A 19584-nucleotide genomic window follows, 5' to 3' on the forward strand; every position below is an offset into this window, starting at 1 on the left:
TTCTCTAGCATGGATTGAGGAATAGAGCCAATGTTATCTCAAGTACTCCCTCTGCCACAGCAGAACTTAAAAGAATTGTGTGGCTTTATAAGCATTAGGTTCCTCTCTACAAAAGCATGAATGTTCACATTCAGCATTTGTTTTGACAATTATATGAGGTAGAATATATCAAGCACCTAATATGTCTCACAGAGTGCCTCTTGTTACATGTTCTGTATTTTCTATTTGTTGGTTTTCATGGACAATAAAAAACCTATCTGGGTTAATGCTCCATTTCTTTGCAGTTCCTTCCGGGTTCTGGAATGTTCCATTTTCCCCTCTCATTTCCCATCAATCATCATTCCAAATATTTCCTATTCATTTACTTAGGATACCATCTCTCTGTTTGCTTACCTACTTTTTCTTATTTCTGAGTTTCACCCCTTGAGCATACTTTTTGTGACACCCCTTAGGGAGTGGGGATGGAGTAAAGAGTAGACAAGGAATCAACATTGACAACGTAAATATATGGCAATACTTTACAGTTTTTAAGCAGCATTAGTGTAGGCCTTCTCTATTCAGTGGAAATGGCACCTGTCTTTTCTGAGCCTTCCACAAAATCATCAAGTTGATGTTGGGGTCTAATTCTCACACTACATACACATCCACCTTAAGCTGGGCGAGGTCTAGATTCTGCATGCTCATCATGGAGCTGAACACTTAGGTTTATTATGCTTTTTTTTAATGAATGGCGCTGAGGATTGAACCCAGGGCCTTGTGCATGTGATATGAGGACCCTACCAAGTGAGCTATATCCCCAGGCCATGCTTTTCTTTTTAATAATAGTTGAACTACTGTTCTTGAGGAACCATCCTCCACGACTTCCAGGATAGAACATTCTCTTCTTGCCTAATTGTCACTCTATACCCTTGTTGGCTTTCTTTCTCTTTCCAAATTTTGAAAGAAGTTCCTAGAGGCTTGGCTTGTTTCTGTCTCTCTGCGGTTACTTAGTGATTTAATCCTGTGACTTCCAGTCCCATATATATGCTGGTAACACTGGAGTTCCTCTGGCCCTGCCTCTTCTGAGCTCTAGACTACATCCCTGACTGAAACTTGACCATGTAAATATAAAGCAGGTGTCTAAAATGTAACCTGTCCAAAACTGAAATTGACTCTTTTCAAAAAACACTTCTCATTTGTTTCCACATCAAATGTGGCTTACTCTCTACTCAGCTAATGATGTGAGGAATCTGCATGTCAGTCCTGATTCTCACTTTTATTTCACACTTCACACATTAGCTATTGCCAGGTGCTGATGGTTCTACATTTTAAATGTTGTTTTTTCAAAGATTGAATCTTTTCTCCATCTCCAGAGTTATCATTGTAGTTAAAACTATTATTGCATGTATCTGAGCCATGCAGGTATTCTCTGCCTCAGCATCTTTCCCCCATTCTTTTCTCTCTAATCCCATTTTATAATCTGTTATCTATTCTATCGTCTATCTACAGGCCCATCTATATATCCATCTATCCACTCATCTACCTGGTCTATCTACCTGCCCATCCATCCATGTCTATCCATCCCTCTGTGTATCTGTTCAACCAAGTGTCCATCCATTATCCATCCATCTATCCATCCATCCATCCATCCATCCATCCATCTGTTCTATTATCTACATAGAAAGCAGAGAGATCACTGAAAAATTACACGTCACTTCCTTGAGAAGAAATTCATCAATGGTTTCCAATTCTAAATTCTTACCATAGTTTATTACACTTTCTGGTTTCCACCTACCTCTACAAACTAATTTCTTCATTCTTGTCCATTTTTACATGCCTTAAACAGTCCAGTGCTTTCAAGTTATACGGCCTCTATTAGGCTTGTCCTCTTAGAGCTTGACCTTTACTCATATTTAGTGTCCACGCTTATAGTTCATGTTCTCTGCTGTTTGCCACACAGTTACCACATGTCTAAGAGGTATTGTGTGAGAGTGTGTGTGCATACGTGAAAAGAACCTTTAATCTTTAATGAAGTAAAACCGTTAAAATTCAATAATTTTGTTTCTAATTGAGGGCAATCATATCTCCATTTACCACGTTTGAATGACAAGTGGTAATACACATATCATACACTTGCACACACTCACACAATACCTTTGAGACATAAATTGTTAATAAAAGTCTTCAAGGTTTTTATTGTAATCTCTATATATTTATATACTTATATAGTATAATGAGGGTGCAGTCCTTAATGCTTGACATATTTGGCGCTCATCATGTTACAAAGATGACGGAGGAAAGAAAGGAGTGTGGGTGAATGTCTGTCTGTGACATGCGTGTGGTCTACACTTTGCCCTGGAATCACACATCAGCCAGGTGGGAGGATGGCCATGAAGGATGATTCTTCTTCATCTGTCTTATGATTCTCCCAACAGGGTAGTAGAGGGAAGCAAAGGTAGTAGAAGGCCTCTATTGGGCATCTAAGAAAAGGAATGCCACCTCGGGAGTCATACATAGCAAAATGATAATAAAACATTAGGGCTGTTTTGATGACTATTTGGGCCAAGGGCACACACAGACATTTGTTTGTGCTTATTGCTGATGAAAATAAAAGGCTCAAGTCGTGGTGAAGTGAGGTCCAGAAGAAGTCTGTATTTAGAAAAATAGAGCTCAGAGTTTGTGAAAAAGCCAACAGCTATGATTTGGAATAATGTATACATTTTTTTTACTTGAGAACTTGCTCACAGTATGGTTAGTTGTGATCACATGAGAGAAGAATCCACAAAGTCTTTTTGTGGTTTTGAAGGGTGAAGATTCTACAACAAAAACAAAAGAGAAGACTCTGGGATTTTCCAAAGCATAAATGTTGGGAGGGAAAAGAAGAAACTATAACTACACAGAGCAAGTGATAAAGCAATCAAACCTCTCAATGGACCTAAAGGAGACCTCAAGAAACAGCTTGGTTAAATCTGATCACTAGCTGTTTAGCTTGGTGGTAAGTTACCTTCTCCTTACAACATGCTCAGCTTTGGCAGTATAACAGGGGAGTCCCTCAGATCAGAGTTCTCAGCCTCAGCACTATGGATACTGGGTGCAAAATAAGTCGTTGTTGATTGTTAGAAAAGTGGGTTGAATCACTGTCTATTTTTTCTGGGAAGCTTAGCAGGTTACTTGGCCTCTACCCACTAGGTGCCAGCAATGCCCCATCCTGCACCCCCAGCTGTGACAATGAAAGATGTCTTCAGATGTTACCAAACATGCCTCAGGATTCAACACCAACCCTTGGAGACCCATTGCTTTAGCAGACCTGCCCCTCACGACTTCTTCTTCCCAATTCTCCATATTACTTGTTATGACTGAATTAAGAGTTAATAAAGGGAAATTAGAAAAGTTAGAAATGATCATTTTTGTTGTTAATAGTAAATGCTTAAATGTTGGAGAATAGGGAATGAAGGAAACCTACGCTTTATACAAGATCTCGATGAGCTACGATTCTGACTTCCTGAATATCACATTATCCTTTCTCAGTCTTCTCTATTCTAAATCATTCAAACATGGCAAATAGAAACATGATAGCCTTCCATTAGAAACAATTATTGAAGTTTAAGGGTCTTACTTCATTGAAGATTAAAAATTCTTTTCAAATGTGCACACACACCCACATGCACACACACTTGCCCAATACCTCCAGCAATCTGACACTGCTCAGCATTCCCTCATCCATAGGAACAGAGTTCACAATCCTCTGTTTTGTCAACAGCAATTCTACTAGCTGTTCTCTGTGGTCAATTGCACTGTGTGTACCCAAACTGCTGTGGGCAGTAAAGTACTGTATATAGTGCACCTGATTTTTCTTTCAGTTGGGAAATATTTCTCCTAGAGACTATGGAGCCCCTTGTTTGTTTATGAACAAATCATTTGCCATGTATGCCTTTGGCTCAGATTATCCTGCAAGAATCAGGGTCTAGTAACTCTGGGGATAGGGAAAGTTGGACACTTACCTGCCATGAATATTCCTACATGATCCAGATTTTTCCATTTTCCTACATAACATTGTATTACAAAGATGATGGAGAAAAGCAGAACATGTATTAACTGCTTTTTCCCACCATCACTAAAAAAATGTTCACTATAGATGCAGTGGACATACGACAGACATACAGCGAGTAGACAAACGCTGCCTGGTCTCATGTGAACCCCACATGTGCTGGGGTTGGAAAGGAAGAACAGTGAGCATGAGAGCTACGACTCCACATGTCCGTGGAGTGACTATGAAGTTACTCTGAAGTTTGCTTCACTGTTTACCTCTCAATAACATGACTGCCTGGACCATCCAGGTAAAGGAACTCAGAGACAACCAGATTGGATCATCCAGAAACGACGACGTCCTGGACAAGTCGCACCAGGCTCTCGCATGTGGACAGCCTCTGCCTTAACCCAGTGTACAACTGACTTGAAAGCAAGGCTCACGGAGGAGGCAGAAAAAACTCTGATCCCCTTTTAATCCCTGGTGTTATCACATGGAATGCATCCTCAAGTCTAAAGAGGAGAGAGCTAAATTAATTTTAATCATGCACATTTCTTTTTTTGTATTCTGTGTGGAAAAAAAAATAAATACAAAGGGAACATGAGTAATTTCAAGGTTTGACTTCAAGTTGTGCTTTTGAGAATACATTTGTTGGAAAACGTATATAGGCTTTAATTTTATTCATAAAATAGTTTACCCAGCACAGCTCTAGGCTTCAATATCTCCTTAAAAAAAATTCTTCTTACTATAAAAGTCTCTAATCAAAATTCAGGTCCTGATCAATTTCACACACATTAGCCTCCCACAGTCAAGCAATTATTTCCTCTGAGATACTAGCACATTTCTTTCACAAGGAATTTGGTTCCTATAAATTGATAAAGACAACAGAATAATGAAGTTACAGTTTAAACCAACTTGGAGATAGCTCATTAGAATAAGTCAATCAATAGGCTCTTTGGAAACATGCCACATGTAAGATCATGCTAAGCTACAGGTGGAGAGGAAGGAAGGGTGGGTTTATTGTCCTTAAAGCTTTAGGAGACTGAGCTTTTTCAGAGTAGTCAAATGTCTGAACTATGTAATAAATCAAACAAGGGAAAAGAATTAAGACTCAATCAACTGAAAACAATAAGAGCAATTTAAAATTGTAGAAGGGTTGAGTTCATCGTGGGACATTCAGGATTTCTATGGAGGACACATGAGACTCAGTTTTGAAAATTTAGGGATTCTTGGAAAAGTTTTCAGGTAAGGACATGAACCAGTAAAGCAGGTATTTTGGAATTTTAATCAGGTGGGGATGTGTGGAATGGTCTTTCTTCAAGTGGTAGGAACAGAGAGAAGCACAAGGAAACTGTGATGGTTCAAGTGTAAATTCAACAGAATGAAAAAGCAAAGATGAAAGTATTGATCATCTATTTTCTGACAAGTGTTGTAATAAGTGTTAGGAATACAGATATGAGTGAGATATGGCAGTTGAGGTTTGTGATTTAGAATGGAACAAAGAAAAATCATTATTATTCAAGATGTGAAGTCAAGGATGAGTAATTGTTCCCTGGGGTTGAGAAATGGAAAAGACACCAAAAAATGGGCCTTAAAAGATCACCAGGAGTTTATCAAGAGGCTGCACAGAGGGAGGGAGTCCTGGCATATTGTGGAAAATAGTCAGAATATAATGTGTTTAGCAGAAAAACTGAGGCCACCTACTCTGGTTGGGTTCCGTTTGTACATGCTCTTGTGTGGCATGATATGAAACTAAAACTTATCCTTTAGGTAATGGGAAATAATAAAATAGTCCCTTTGAATTTTAAAAATATAAACTGGAATAATGTGGGGGAGGGTAGAAACAAGGGAGATGAGTTTAGCACGTTTTAGCACAGACCGATGAGCCAGGAGTAGAGCACCACTGCTGCTGGAGCCGAATTCCACTGGTGTTTCGGACGCACCGTCACCACACCTGATCCCACATGAACAAGAACCAAAGTGTGGAACGCTCGTGAGCGCTGAACCACCGAGTGCCCAAGAGTCTGACCTTACGCTGGAATTTCCTGGAATCCTCCTCAAACTCTGGAATTAATCAGCTTGAGAAGGCTGGGGTGTTGCTCATTTCTGTGCCTCTGTTCCTTCATCTGTTGAATGCAGACAGATGATCGTGGACTCTCTCTGGAGGAGTTGCTGAGAGAATTAAATGACTTGATGCATTATCTTTGTTTAAGCAGTGAACTGGAGCAGGGCAAGAGTGAAATTAGTATCTCCCAGTGGACAGTCTGGCCCCAGAGCCCAAGTTCATAACGCCTGTGCCATAGTAAATAGATCAGTGACAGAAGACGCGTTGGCTCTGACAGTTCAGGTGACCTTGATTATCTTTACTGGTGATGTATTTTTGACTAGGATGAGGAGATGATGGATGGGTGAGGCTCTTCATTAGAACTGCTGGGGACTGTTGAGTCATTCCATGTGCCAGGCAGAGATGGAGGACAAAATTCAATTTTTCTCTAGGTTTTGAACTTGGGTCATCAGAAGAATGATTTTACCACTGATATCAATGAGTTACAAGGAAGGTTTCTCAATAGCATCCAACTTTGGAGGTCTATGGGCCTTAAACTAGATAATTAATGTAATTGATTTAGCACAGTGATGGGCACAGTCCTTCAAAAGCATTAGCCATTATCACGGTCACCATCCTTCATCGCAAGAGAGGCATGTTGGTGTGGCCCTGGGGCCTCATGTCCTCCTGTAGCAGCCCAGTAGAGAACTGGCTCAGGAGGTCTAAGGAAGCACAATGGAAGAGGTGGCTGATGTCAGCTGCTGGGCTCTGGCAAGTCCCAACCCTATGATTATGCAGAACATTACAGGGGTGAGCTCTTCATTGCTGGACTCCTGGCCATGGGATCAGCTGACCAGGCCTGCTTAACCAAAACTAAGAGCTGGGGGGTTGTGCACACTTCACTGTTACCCTGATTCCAATATTTCCTCCAACAAACTACTTCTCTCTCACTCTCTCTCTCTCTCTCTCTCTCTCTCACACACACACACACACACACGCACACACATACACACACACACACATACACACACACACACACCAAGAAAAATGGGAATTAGATGACAGAGAAAATCGGAGAGACTGAGAATTGGTATGCATCTGCACAGGGATTGACAGATGCATTTTAGGTTGGGAAGTAGCTAAAATTCATGCCCAAAGAAATAAGCAATACTCATGAACAATAGAAGGTTGCCGCTTAGACTCAAGTTAGTAATGTGAGGGTTAAAAACAAAATGACAGGGAATCGGAATGTGAGAGAGGAAGAATACAGGGAAATCAGAGGGAAGCAGTACTTCAAATGTCCAGGCAGAGAGCTGCAGCATGGTGATATGTCCAGGGTGAGCAAGATCTCAGCCTCTGCACAGGGGCTCCATCCTAGGGATCCAGGCTCTGAGAGTATCCTCCACATCTCAATGTGCTAAAAGAAAGACTGACAGAGCTTATGGAAGAGCAGGTGTAAAAGGAAGATCATCCGCATCTTTTAGGTAACATCATTTGTTAATAAATTCTATAGCAAAGATCTAGGCAGAATTTTAATTGTAAAAATTGTACTATGGAGAGTGAGTGGGCAAAAGCAGTTGCTGGAGGAGAGAAAAAGAACTCAGAAGTAGAGCAAAACTGCAGGTGCCAGAAATATGGTCTGTGCTCAGGTTAGAGAAGTCTCAAGGGAAGTGAAGTGGGATAAAATAAATCATGAAAATGAGTCATGATTAAAGATGGGACAAGATACATAATTATTTCTTCATGCAAATGTTGCCAAAGGCAGCTACTTTCTAAGCAGTACTGTGTGAAACCCTGCAAATTTTCTTGCAAAGAGCTTTTATAAATAGAGACTAAGAAAGATAGGGGTTTAAACACCACATTGGTAGCCAGAGGACTCATTTGGTCAACTTATATCATTCCTTGTAGAGGTTCCCAACCTAGTCTCACTAGAGACTGTGGGATCTCTTCCCACACAAATCTTATCTCCATTAGCAATCATGCCCAAGCAAGAGATAACTCAGTCAGGCTACATTTTTCACAGATCATGTGAAACTCATGAAAAACATATAAGTGATCACAGATGCTACTATCTGACAATGTGAATCTCTTAATCAAGCTGATTACCCTAGGATACTTCCCATCCTGAGGTTAATGAGGGAAGGGGAGGATCGAAGGGGAAGAGTCCAATCCAAAGTTATTGACTTATTTTTTTATTAATTATTATGATTATGGAGGTCAATAATCCTGATTGCATCATATCCAAACTATTGTGTTACCTCCAAAAAAAAAAAAAAAAAAGAGATACTCAATGACCAAATTATCCAAAGTTGACTTAGATATCTTCCTATTATATAACTCTAGATTGATGAAGTCTAACAGTCATTTATCACCAGCCAACATTTCAGCTCCTCTACACAGTTCCAACCCCTGCACGTTAATGGAATGGTAAGGAAGGCGGCCTCTTTGACAAAGCTCATTTGTTCTGTGCCCCTCTGTATCCTTGTTCGGAAAGTATCTCCAACAACTCATGTATGCACATTACCTATGGGGTTTCTGAGCTATGTTCTTCAGTGATCTTTCATCATTTTTTTATTCTTATAGTTTTTACTAGTGATATCTGATATTTTTTCCTTCCCTGATCAGTTATTTGTAAAATAAACTGAAGCTTAAAAAAACAGTATCTGACCCTATTGGCACATTTTACCTACATTTCACCCATCAAGTTGAGTAAAATTGATCATGTCTTTTCAATTTAAAAAAATGCTCTCTCATTCTCTGTTTCACTCATATACAACACTCACATATCATCATGTTTTATTCATCTTCCCTTTAAAAAAAGGCAAAGAGCATTGCTAAAGGCCCCCAAACCCTGCAGAAACTAGAATGGATAGGCATCCTGGAGTGTGATTATAAATTAATGTGTCCCCTGTGCTTTCTAAAGAATAAGTCAATACCTAATATCACAAACTACCCCCAGCCTTTTTCTTTTTCTTTCAACTTGGAATACAATGCGTCTATTGTGAAAAGTGCACCAGCCTGCGCTGAAGTATAATTAAAAGTGAATTTCCACTCAGCTTGCATGGTGATGGTACAGCCTGGGTGGGAATCAAAATGTAATAGAAAGTCACAGTGGAAGCACCCCGGAACAACATGCCATTCATTCCACAGTGTGTGACTTGACACCATGCGGTGCTCACAGCAAGTCTACTTGTGAATCAGGGGGAATCAATCAGCAAAATGTGCTGAGGATATGTCCAGGGACATCTGTATTTACATCTAGAGGTCTAGATACCCCAGGAACCCTGCCCCATGAATTGGACTTCCCTAGGCTCCGTGTTCCCATGGAGACCCCAGAGCTGGTTTTGTCTCCAGTGTCTCAAAATGATGGATCTGTGTTTTGCTGGAAGTTCTAAGAGAAGTATAAACTCATCAAAAAGAAAGACAATCTAAAGATGGATTTTAGGTCACCCATGCGTAGATGCAAATCATGTAGATTACTTGGAAATAAAGAGATTTGATGTAGTGACTCATCATTAAGACATAAGTACACTACACTGCTCGTTGATTGTTGGCTATGGTTTTAAGGAAAAAGTCTTGTGCATATGTGTATGTATCTTTCTATCTATGCATAAAATAATTTTAAGATTACATGAAAGATGGGGCATTTGTTCAAAATCTGTTATGTATATTTTAGAAAAAATGATCATAGACCCAATCTTCTGATTTTTGGTATCTGAATATAAATGCTCTATTTGTTGCATAAATACCATTAAGGAATTAAGTTGGAGCTTATTATTTAGGGACAAAATTCTTTAAAATTGTCTTCTTAAAAGTATTCTTCTAAGTAAGCAGGGAAACTATAATTGTTAAATTGATATAACTTACTCCAGGGAATTTTCCACTTGTAATATTGTTAAGCATTATACTTTTCAGAAATAGCATTTTCCCTATTATTTTATAATATGTTATTTTTAAATACTAATTGATAACTGTAAAATATAAATACTAGGAAGTTATGTTAACAAGTTAATAAAATAACTTATAACTCACCAATTAAGGGTAATCATCAATATTATTCAGATCTGATTTTATTCTTACCTTCAAGCTATCTATGTATTTATAAAAATAATGTTTGGGCCAGGTATGGTGATACATGACTTTAATCCCAGCAGCTCAGGAGGCTGAGGCAGGAGGACCCCCAGTTTAAAGCCAGCCTCACCAAAAGTGAGGTGTTAAGCAACTTAGTGAGACCCTGTCTCTAAATAAAATGCAAAATAGGGCTGGGGAAGTGGCTCAGTGATGGAATACCCCTGAGTTCAATCCCTAGCACCTAAATAAACAAACAAATAAATAAACAAAGTTTGGACCATATTCTACTTATATTTTTGTAAACATTTTTATTCTTAGTATTATGTTTTCTCAAGGTATTAAATTTGACTTGAGGAACATTATTTATACTAACATGGTAGAATTTCACCTAAGTATATACTCTGTAACATCACTAGTCCATTTCAAGTTATTTTTCTTATTGTATACATGCTGAGATAACTATCTCTGTTACCTCACTCAGAATGATTCAAATTCAATAGGTCAAAGGGGATTAACATTTTCAAAGCTTCTCATAATTTATGGTTTAAACTTAAAGAAGATTCTATGTGTTACTAAAACAATCTTCCAATGGATTTGCTTTATGAAACATTCTAAAATAAATCATTTGAAATATGTGAAGTGATGCCTCTATATACATTATTTAACTTTTGGGTAATGAAAATTTATTTAAGAAATCTTAATATCAGCAGTTTGAAATCATAGAGCTGTAAACAATTTCCTGGTAAACAATTAAAACATACAAACTTGTATTATTAAAAAATTTTATATGATGAACAAAATTCCTCACAATGCAAGTTATTACTGAACTTTGGAAACTAGCATGAATTCATCTTTTAAGGAACTACTAATGTGCTGTCTACAGAGAAGAGGTACCCTCTTGCTTAAGACAGTGTCATGGGTGGTGCCCAGATCAAACTGGAAGCTTCTAGCACTTGCCACCATGTCCCTAGCCATACCAGACCCAGACAGCATGGCCTCTTTTCCTATATCACCCAAATCACACTTACAGTTTATAAAGAAAATTTCACTAAGGCACAACCTAAATAAAATGAGATGCAGAAGATTTTCAGTGGAGATAGAAATTCAAAGATGATCTTTGCTGTATACAGGTTTCTAAAGCATCAGCAGTAAAATGGCACCAACTTCTACATAACCAGAACAAGGGGATTCGAACACTCAGGCTCAGCCACACAGTGGATTTAGGAGCAGGGCACATTCAGACCGGCTCTCCTGAAAGTCTTTGTTTAGGCATAAATGAAAGGGGTCAATAGTTACAATCACCTTCTTTCCACTCTTTACATGTTAAATCACATTTTATGACCTTATTAATATAGAAACACCAAGACTGTGTATTCTTCTAAATATTTGTTTGTAATTGTGACATTTTGCATTAACAACCTTGTTTCAAGTAGTGGGAATGTGTTTTTATTTTTGTTTTGGGTTACATATCAGATATTAATACTTTTTTGCAACTCTAATTAAATTACAATATTGTTCTTGGAAGCTTAATTTAGTTTTCCAAATGGATTATGCACTAAATAACCACAGGAAAATAGAACTCGTAAAAATTCCAACCGTTCCAATGAGAAGGCAAATTTGTGGGCCAATGTTTGCCAAATCAGTTTTAGAGCATGCAATCATTGCAGTGGGCAATGTCAATGTTTTTAGTAGAAAAATCAGAGAAAATAAAATACCCAATTTATTTTGACAAGAAAATACAACCTGGAGGGGAAGATACAAGGAAAGTGTGAGCAATCTATGGAATATTCTCTTACTTATGAGATTTATTTTATATTAATCCCCAAGGACAACATTATCCAGACAGAATAAAAAATAGAGGGTTTTGAGTTCACCGAGTGACCTTCATCCTGGAACACAGAACATATTAACTAAAATCCAAACCAACAAAATGCAAATAGTGGTATATCTCTCTGCTAAATCTTCTGCATTTTCAGAAATTTTGCAACGAAGGTATTTCCGAAAGGAAATAAAATGGTTTGACGTTCATCAGTGTTCATGCTGGCAAGAGTGGGGTAGAAGTGAAATGTATACATCCTTCCTTTGTTAATTAATGCAAATGGCTGTTTCTTAGATGGTTTTCTTGATGTTATTTCTTATACTAAGTGATTTATACATTTAATTGAATTTGGTAAAATTTACATGAAATTTTCTTCTACAAACTCCATATGTACTTTTAGAAAGAATAGGTGTAAGACACAAATTTTTTGGTAGATTTGTTCTACTTATTCATACCAATATATCTAATAAGTCCTTATCCTCACCATGTGTATACACATAAAAAGGAAATATGAGAAGCACTATGGTATACTCATTGAACTAAGACTCCAGAAATATTCTGATTTTAGATCAGTTTCCTTTAATTTCCCCAAATTCTTAGTTAAATTGACCAACTTTCTAAAACCTATTTTATCATCTTTAAGTAAACCCATTGCAGTAAGTTAGCTGTCACAAATTGGATTCTTTTGTTCATTCTTTCTATTTTTCAAACACAGCTTCAATTATGTAGGACCATCTTAGAGTCTTAAATTAGACCAAATGCAGTTAATAAATGTTTGTTAATCACTATATTTAAGGTTGCATTATTTCAAATCCAATGGTTCCTGCCACCTGGAAACCCAGCAGCAAGTTGGGTTTGCTCAAAGAATGCCAGGAGGCAGGATATCACACTAATATTTTTATGTGTTTAGTTGTTAGAAAAGAATCTTTAATCCTAACAGTGGGGTGTTTTTCAACTGTAGTAAACATTTATGTGTGTTTGTTTTGTCTTATTTTCGTCTCTCCAGATATTTTCTATTTGCTTTAAATCTCCCCAGACGAGCTTATACAGGGAAGAAATGATCAAATATGGTTGATCAGTCATTTTGACTGCACACTCAGGGAAAAGGGAAAACTAACAGAGCAAACAGAGAAAGTGAATACCCAGGTACTTTACAACAGCCTTAGATGTCAGTACTCCTGAGGCCTCTCTGAAGGGGCAGTTTGGGCACCCTCTTTGAATCCTTCCCCATTAGAGTCCACATAGCCAAGCCAGAAGAAGCACACAGCTCATTTTACAAGAAAACATTGGTCCTTGGGCAGGAGATATTCTGTGACTGAGCCCCAGTTCAAAGGGCTGGAGTACTGAACTTGACAAATGCTCTTGGGCACCTCTTCAGGTACTGTGTCAAGAGCTAAAGAGAGGAGAAGCTGGGCCTGTCCACTCCAGTGCTTATAGCCTAGGAGGAATTGTGGCGGCTACAGTCACATAGTGTGTCAAAAACTGCTCAGGTGTGTGCCCAGCACCTCAGGACTGAAGGGGGCTCATTGAGAAATCAGAACCTGGGGTGTGCTTGAGTCTCTGTCCCCAATCCCTTTCTCAGTACTTGCCGTCTCTGTACCGGGTGCTCACTAAATGCTAGCTTTCTCTCTCTCTCCTATCTCTAATATGTTCTTTCATATATTGCAAGAAATATATAAAAAATTGGTAAAATATTATTTATGAACTCCACAATGTGCCTAAGTTTTCTTTGTTTTCTCAAATTTGGAAATACCAGCTTTCCTTATACCATATCAGAAAATGTTCCAAGACTGATAAGTCTTATGAACAACCTAAGCCTCAGCTTATCATATCACTACACCACAAAGTTTAAAAATCATCCTATATAGTCAAGCCAGTCCGTCTTCCTGCAGTTGGTCCACATTTTCTCATTCTACTTTGTATTCACCTCTTGTTCAATTTTTTTCTGGCCAATTTCTATAGATTTAGCAGGATCACGATTTAGTGTAATCATGAACATGGAACCCCCCAATTTAAACAAAACAGGAGTATGATTCCCACAGCATTAGTGTTAAGAACCACTGCAGCAGTTTCAGAAGCAAATGCCAAATGGATCTCACTGACCTGAGGAAATGTCAATTTGACTCATCTTGGTCTGCGTGACATTGATGTGAACGGCCACTTTGCTCTCTGTGAGGTCGATTTCCACGTTGCCCAAATTATCGGCAAAGTGACTGAAGAGCAGGAGACCATTGGGGTTCCAGGTCCTGAACTGGAAACTGACTGAAAACAGGTCCTGCTCAAGGCGTCCAGGCACTTCCAGGTAACTTGTAGCATTGAAAAAGACAGGTACCGTATAGGGCTCCACACAAGAGAAACTCAAATTTCCCTATGAAAAAGAAAGGCATGTGACTGGGCAAATGCGTAATAAAATAAAAATCCATGTAAGACTTGGCAAAGGCATAGTTCTACAAACCCTATAGTCTGAATCTGAGCCAACCTGAACAGGGAGCGTGGCTAGATGCACCCTTCTAAATCTCCCTGAGCATAAGACCTAGCATTCAGTAGCAAGTGACCATTGGCTCTGTGGTAGAGGTAGCGATAAGCACCGCCTATGATGAGATTGACAGCCCGTCAGCCTGATGTGATGGGCTGACCTCAGGATGCAGTGTGTATACCTGAGTCATGGACTTCATTGTGGACACTGGACCTTCCAAAGACAGCAGTACTGCTGATACAACAGAGATCATCAGAATGTGCCTGCCATCTCCTTTATGGTCAATATCAATGGTCATTAATAGACAACTTAGTCTGGTCTCAATGGGAACTATGCTTATTTGTTTGCTATGTATTAATTTGATACTTGCAGGCAAATATCCTCAGGTTTTATCTACATATATGAATTAGTATTAATTGTTTAACATCTGTATAGTTATGATTATTTTGTTACCAATTCAAAAAGTCCACTTAAATTCACATGATGTGTGTTTATATCACAATGCATTCTTTATAGAACTAGTGTATAAATGTACTTTGGTATAAAAAACAATTAATTTACCATTTAGATGCACAGAATTTTATATTCCAGTGCTGAGTACCTTTTATTTAAAAGTCTGGAAATACACATATGATTCTGATTTTGTTATACTACCATATTATTTTAAGGAAAGTAATTTGATAACATTTTCATCAGCTCTCTGTCTCTTTCTCTCCCTCTCTCTCTCTGTCTTCCTCTCAATACCACATATATACCCCAGATGCCTGGTCATTACATTTTAGCACATTAACCACTAAATCTAAGGTAGGTTGTCTTTCTGAATTAATATTCAAATTAAATTTGCTCTGTACCTTCAAAAATGATTGTTTTTAAATGCTTGCTTTTCTATGCAAGCATTTTTCATTTTGCCTATGCATAACAAATGAGATGTTATAATTGCCCACACACCTATGCTGTGGCGATTGCCTCTCAGGCAATGTAAAGATCCTTCCTAACAGTGCTGACTCTGGGCTTGGTATACAATGAGGAAACCAGTGTGTTGAGAGAGGAAGTTGAATGAGTGCTGAGTCAATTTCATTGAAATATCAGCACCTGACATCATTGCAAACAATTTCTCATATAAATATTTGCCTTTGTAGGGTTCATTGAAAATGTGCTATTTGTCTCCACTCTACCTAAAATTTTCAATATGCATATATATTTTGATCTGAATGTTTACTCTATGTCCGTTCATGCAATTTTTGTTAAAATAGAATATATCTGTAGATTGTTTATATTTTATAAAATATTTGTGCTGTTCTGGCTTGAAAGAAAATTTATAATTGCAACATATTTCACAGTTAAAGTTGATTTTGGAAGGAGACTCTGTGGAACAATTCTCTGCAGTTTGGGTACTGAATGGGAACACCCTAGTACCAAAGAGGTTTGGACAGAAATAACATTTGACTCTTCTTAAAGGTGCAAATAACGAAAACAGCATGTTGATGATTTGGATTTTACACCTTTCCAGTTGGACCAATGCTTCCTTCAGAAACAAGAAGACCCTGGTGCTGTTTTATTCAAAACTTAAAATAGCATGTATGGCCAGGAGCAGTGGAACATGTCTGCAATCCCAGCAACTAGGCATATTCATTTGTTCAATCACTGTGGGCACCATAACCTCCCATGGTGGGTGACAAGGCCCTCAGAGTTCTTTCAGAGCACAGTATAAACACTCATGATATCATCTCTTTCCATGGCTCTGAACTGTGGGAGGTGTCTAGCTTCTAGGCTTCCCATGTGACACTTCTGTGTTGAAGTAGGTCCCGGCATTGCAGAACCAGGGCTAACCCCATACTCAATGTTTAAGCTAACATCTTTCAGGGATCTTCAGCAGGGCCTAAACAGGCAGGTATGCTGAAATGGTGTCTGATTCTTGTACTTCTTCCTAGAATCTAGTGAAACCTGGAACCAACTCACTCATGAGCCAGAAGAAAGCTGCTAATCTGCTTCTGTGGCCCAGCTTTTGTTATCCAAGGGTAATGGAACTTTATTTGCATGACATTTATTATGGATACAGCATTGACAAGAAAGGTATTTATTTACCTATTTGAACAAACCTTCAAAAGTACAAAAGTTAATATATTAAAGTTCCTGGTTTAAGGCCATTAAAATGTTGAATGAAACCCTATGGGAGAAACAAGGGCCTCTATACCCAGACATCTAAAAGCACAGTGCTGCCAATCAAGGGCTGCTGACCTGCCAGGAGAACGCTCCTGCTGAAGGACTTTTGCTCTCCTGCCATGGATCCCAAAGCTCCATCCCTACTGTTCTCTGCTCCCACTGAACAAATGCTACCTATAGTTTAGATTAGTATAAACCAAAAGCCATTATCTATTCTGAGTATGGCAAGTGCCTACGCAATTTCAGCTAACTTTAATATTTTTTGATACTGTTGAACCCAACACAAACTTGATAAAAAAAATGCTATGGGTTGGTGTTGGTTGTTCAATACTTCACTAAAAAATGTTCTCTTTTTAGGGACCAGTATTTAAGGGGGGGGTGCAAATGCTTACCACGTTTGATGGCTCTAATTTCTTCCTTCTGGCAAGATCAGTAATGTTGATGCCATTGTAGTTAATGCTTTCCATGCAGCCTTTAAAATTCTTTCTACTACTGGAACTTGGCTTTCCGGAGAAAGGAATGCCTCCAAAAGTTATCTTTAAGAAAAAAAAAATTAAATGTAAATATTTGAACCATATTGCAATAAACCAGAAAAAATTATGAGTACAAAGTCAGGTATCTTTTCTCAATCAAAACATACAAGCATTGAAATGTTTGCCTACCAAATCTTTTGCTTATTACATTATGTTGTTATTGAAGTGCATAATGGAATTCGTTAATTCTGATAATTAGATTATAACTTGGAAAATAAAGTAGCAACAACATCTTGCATTTTTGTAACCCCCAAAGGCATTTTATAAAGTTTCCTAGTATTGTTTCAAAAGATTTTATCTACCTAACTTCTTTTATCAAGTAATATTAAAAATATATTTTTCATGTTTATCATTCAAAGACATATTGTCAATAAATGCTTCTAGTCATCTTGAGATAACTAGCACTAACATAATAAGCTGATAAAACTGCAGCCCAAAGGAAGGAATATTGTATTTACTCTCTGTAGATTTACTGTAGTCTAATGACAGAAAGAGTCATAAGTTCATTGGACTTATCTTGAGTATAAATCAGAGTTCTACAAATATCATTAGTATATTTACGAGGGACTTGGAATTTGGGGGCTGTAAGTTGAACTGTATAGGCATAAAGATATTCCAAATTCATAAAATCTTCCAAAGTCTAAGGAATAAGGCCAATACCTCTTAATATGTTCCTTTGGGCACTATTATTGCTCATAGAAGGAGATGTGTAATTTTCATGTATATTTGGTCGATTTACAGCATTAAATACATGCAACACAAAGTTAGACTTAATATCTGTACTGCCAGGAAGGACATATGCTATTAATAGTGTATTAGGAAATAAATCCCAGTACTAATCATAGTTGTATTATCAAGACACATAATCCAGATGATTATTTATCTTATAATTCTTTTTGTCAGTGTTATCATTATCATTTTTCCTGTCATTTCTGTAAGTAAAAGCAACAGTAGAGATATTTTTAAAGTCAAGATTTCATATCTGAAACGTAAGGCAAAATGTCTTTTGTGTTCTAGAAGGCTTGTGGTAAGTCCAATTTGGTGTCTTTGCATTTTGAATACTTAATTAGTTTTAGGGAAAAAACAAATTAATGACAGTTTCTGAAGCAGTGTTAAGAAAAACCTCACTTAAAATTATTAATCATTGTTAGTTGACTTTGGGTCAGTTGCCCCAGAATCTGTAGGTAGGATGAGAAGGAGAAAGCTGAGCAAAAGTGAAAACATATAGAAAAGAGTAAGGAAACTATAAAAAGAGAAACACAAAGTAATCTAAAGTGGGAAAATTATTGGGAAGATACTTTCCAGGTGCACCAAAAGGACCCTATTAGGTCCTATGAACTTGTACATGACGCCAATGGTAATAACTACAGACACTAAAATGGAGTGCTGGATTTCCTGTCTGCAACTTGTTCTATTGATTCTTCCAGAATGGGCAGTTTTAAAATCTGTGTTTGATGACACATAGCTTCGTGTTTTAAATAATATTACTAAATACTGGTTTAAATTATTGTTTTACTTCTCAGTGTACACGGTTTCTTTACTCAAAGGCTTCTTTTTGCCTTAGGGATAATGATTCAAAGTCCCTTATGGTTTTTCTGCTTTCAACAACCATAGGTACATGCCCTACCCCAAGGAAGGCACCAGCTGAAGTATGGCTGTCTCAAGTCAACAGATTCCTAAAAATTGAGCAGGTTCTAATCCCAATTCCTTATGTAATAGTAATGTATCATTAGGTTGTCACTATTTCTAGTTACGTATTTTTGCAACTGGACCACAGAGTTCTTTCATATGTTCTAATTATTCTGATATTAAAAAAAATGTGGTGTTTGTCAGAATAACAATCATGTTTTTGTGTCTCTTATGGTAGTCTTATGAATGAGATCACCATCCAATAACCTTGCTTCTAAAGATATTACTGCATTTACAATTTTATTAGCTACAAAGTATAAAGTATAGTACAGCCTACTAGATACATCTAAATATGTTTTCTCCCACTGTCTTTAGGGAAAACAATGATTTTCAGTTGAGTACATTGCTTCCAAGTCAACAGACAACACTTATCAACCCATTCGAAGAATTGAAGCATACGTACACAAACGTATTTCTTTCTATAATTCCCTGTTGCCTCCTCAGGTTAACCCTAGGAGACATATGCTATTATATTCATCTTATGGTAGGGGAATGTGAGTTACACCATCACAGAACCAGTAAGATCAGAGAGGGATTGAACCCAGGCTAGTGGTCCTATGTTAGCCTATGTCATTGATTTTTTCTATAATCCTAGCCAGTTAGTTAGCCGTTCTTCAGTGGACAGTAGCCATCTCTTCCTTCCTTCCAAGCAGAACTACATTGCAAAGGACAAAGATTTAATATCCACAGTGGGCATGTCCTGGTGTTCAACTGAAAAACAGACAAAGTCCAGGCCAAACTCCAGTTTACCATCCCACCCTTTGTTTTCTTTGGCTCAGAGGA

At 37.8% G+C, this 19584-nt stretch overlaps 1 protein-coding gene across 1 annotated transcript in view; it reads right to left on the reverse strand.

Annotated features, from left to right (window-relative positions):
- Cntnap2 (contactin associated protein 2) overlaps positions 1-19584 on the reverse strand; it is a 1322317-nt gene that overhangs the window by 1030034 nt on the left and 272699 nt on the right. The window contains exons 7-8 of the mRNA XM_076852920.2: positions 16972-17115; positions 14044-14308 (exon numbers count right to left, since the gene is read on the reverse strand). Of these exons, the coding sequence (XP_076709035.2) occupies positions 14044-14308; positions 16972-17115 (409 nt within the window). The remainder of the gene's footprint in view (positions 1-14043; positions 14309-16971; positions 17116-19584) is intronic.

The sequence above is a fragment of the Callospermophilus lateralis genome, chromosome 1, assembly GCF_048772815.1.
Source record: "Callospermophilus lateralis isolate mCalLat2 chromosome 1, mCalLat2.hap1, whole genome shotgun sequence".
NCBI classification, from domain to species: Eukaryota; Metazoa; Chordata; class Mammalia; order Rodentia; family Sciuridae; genus Callospermophilus; species Callospermophilus lateralis.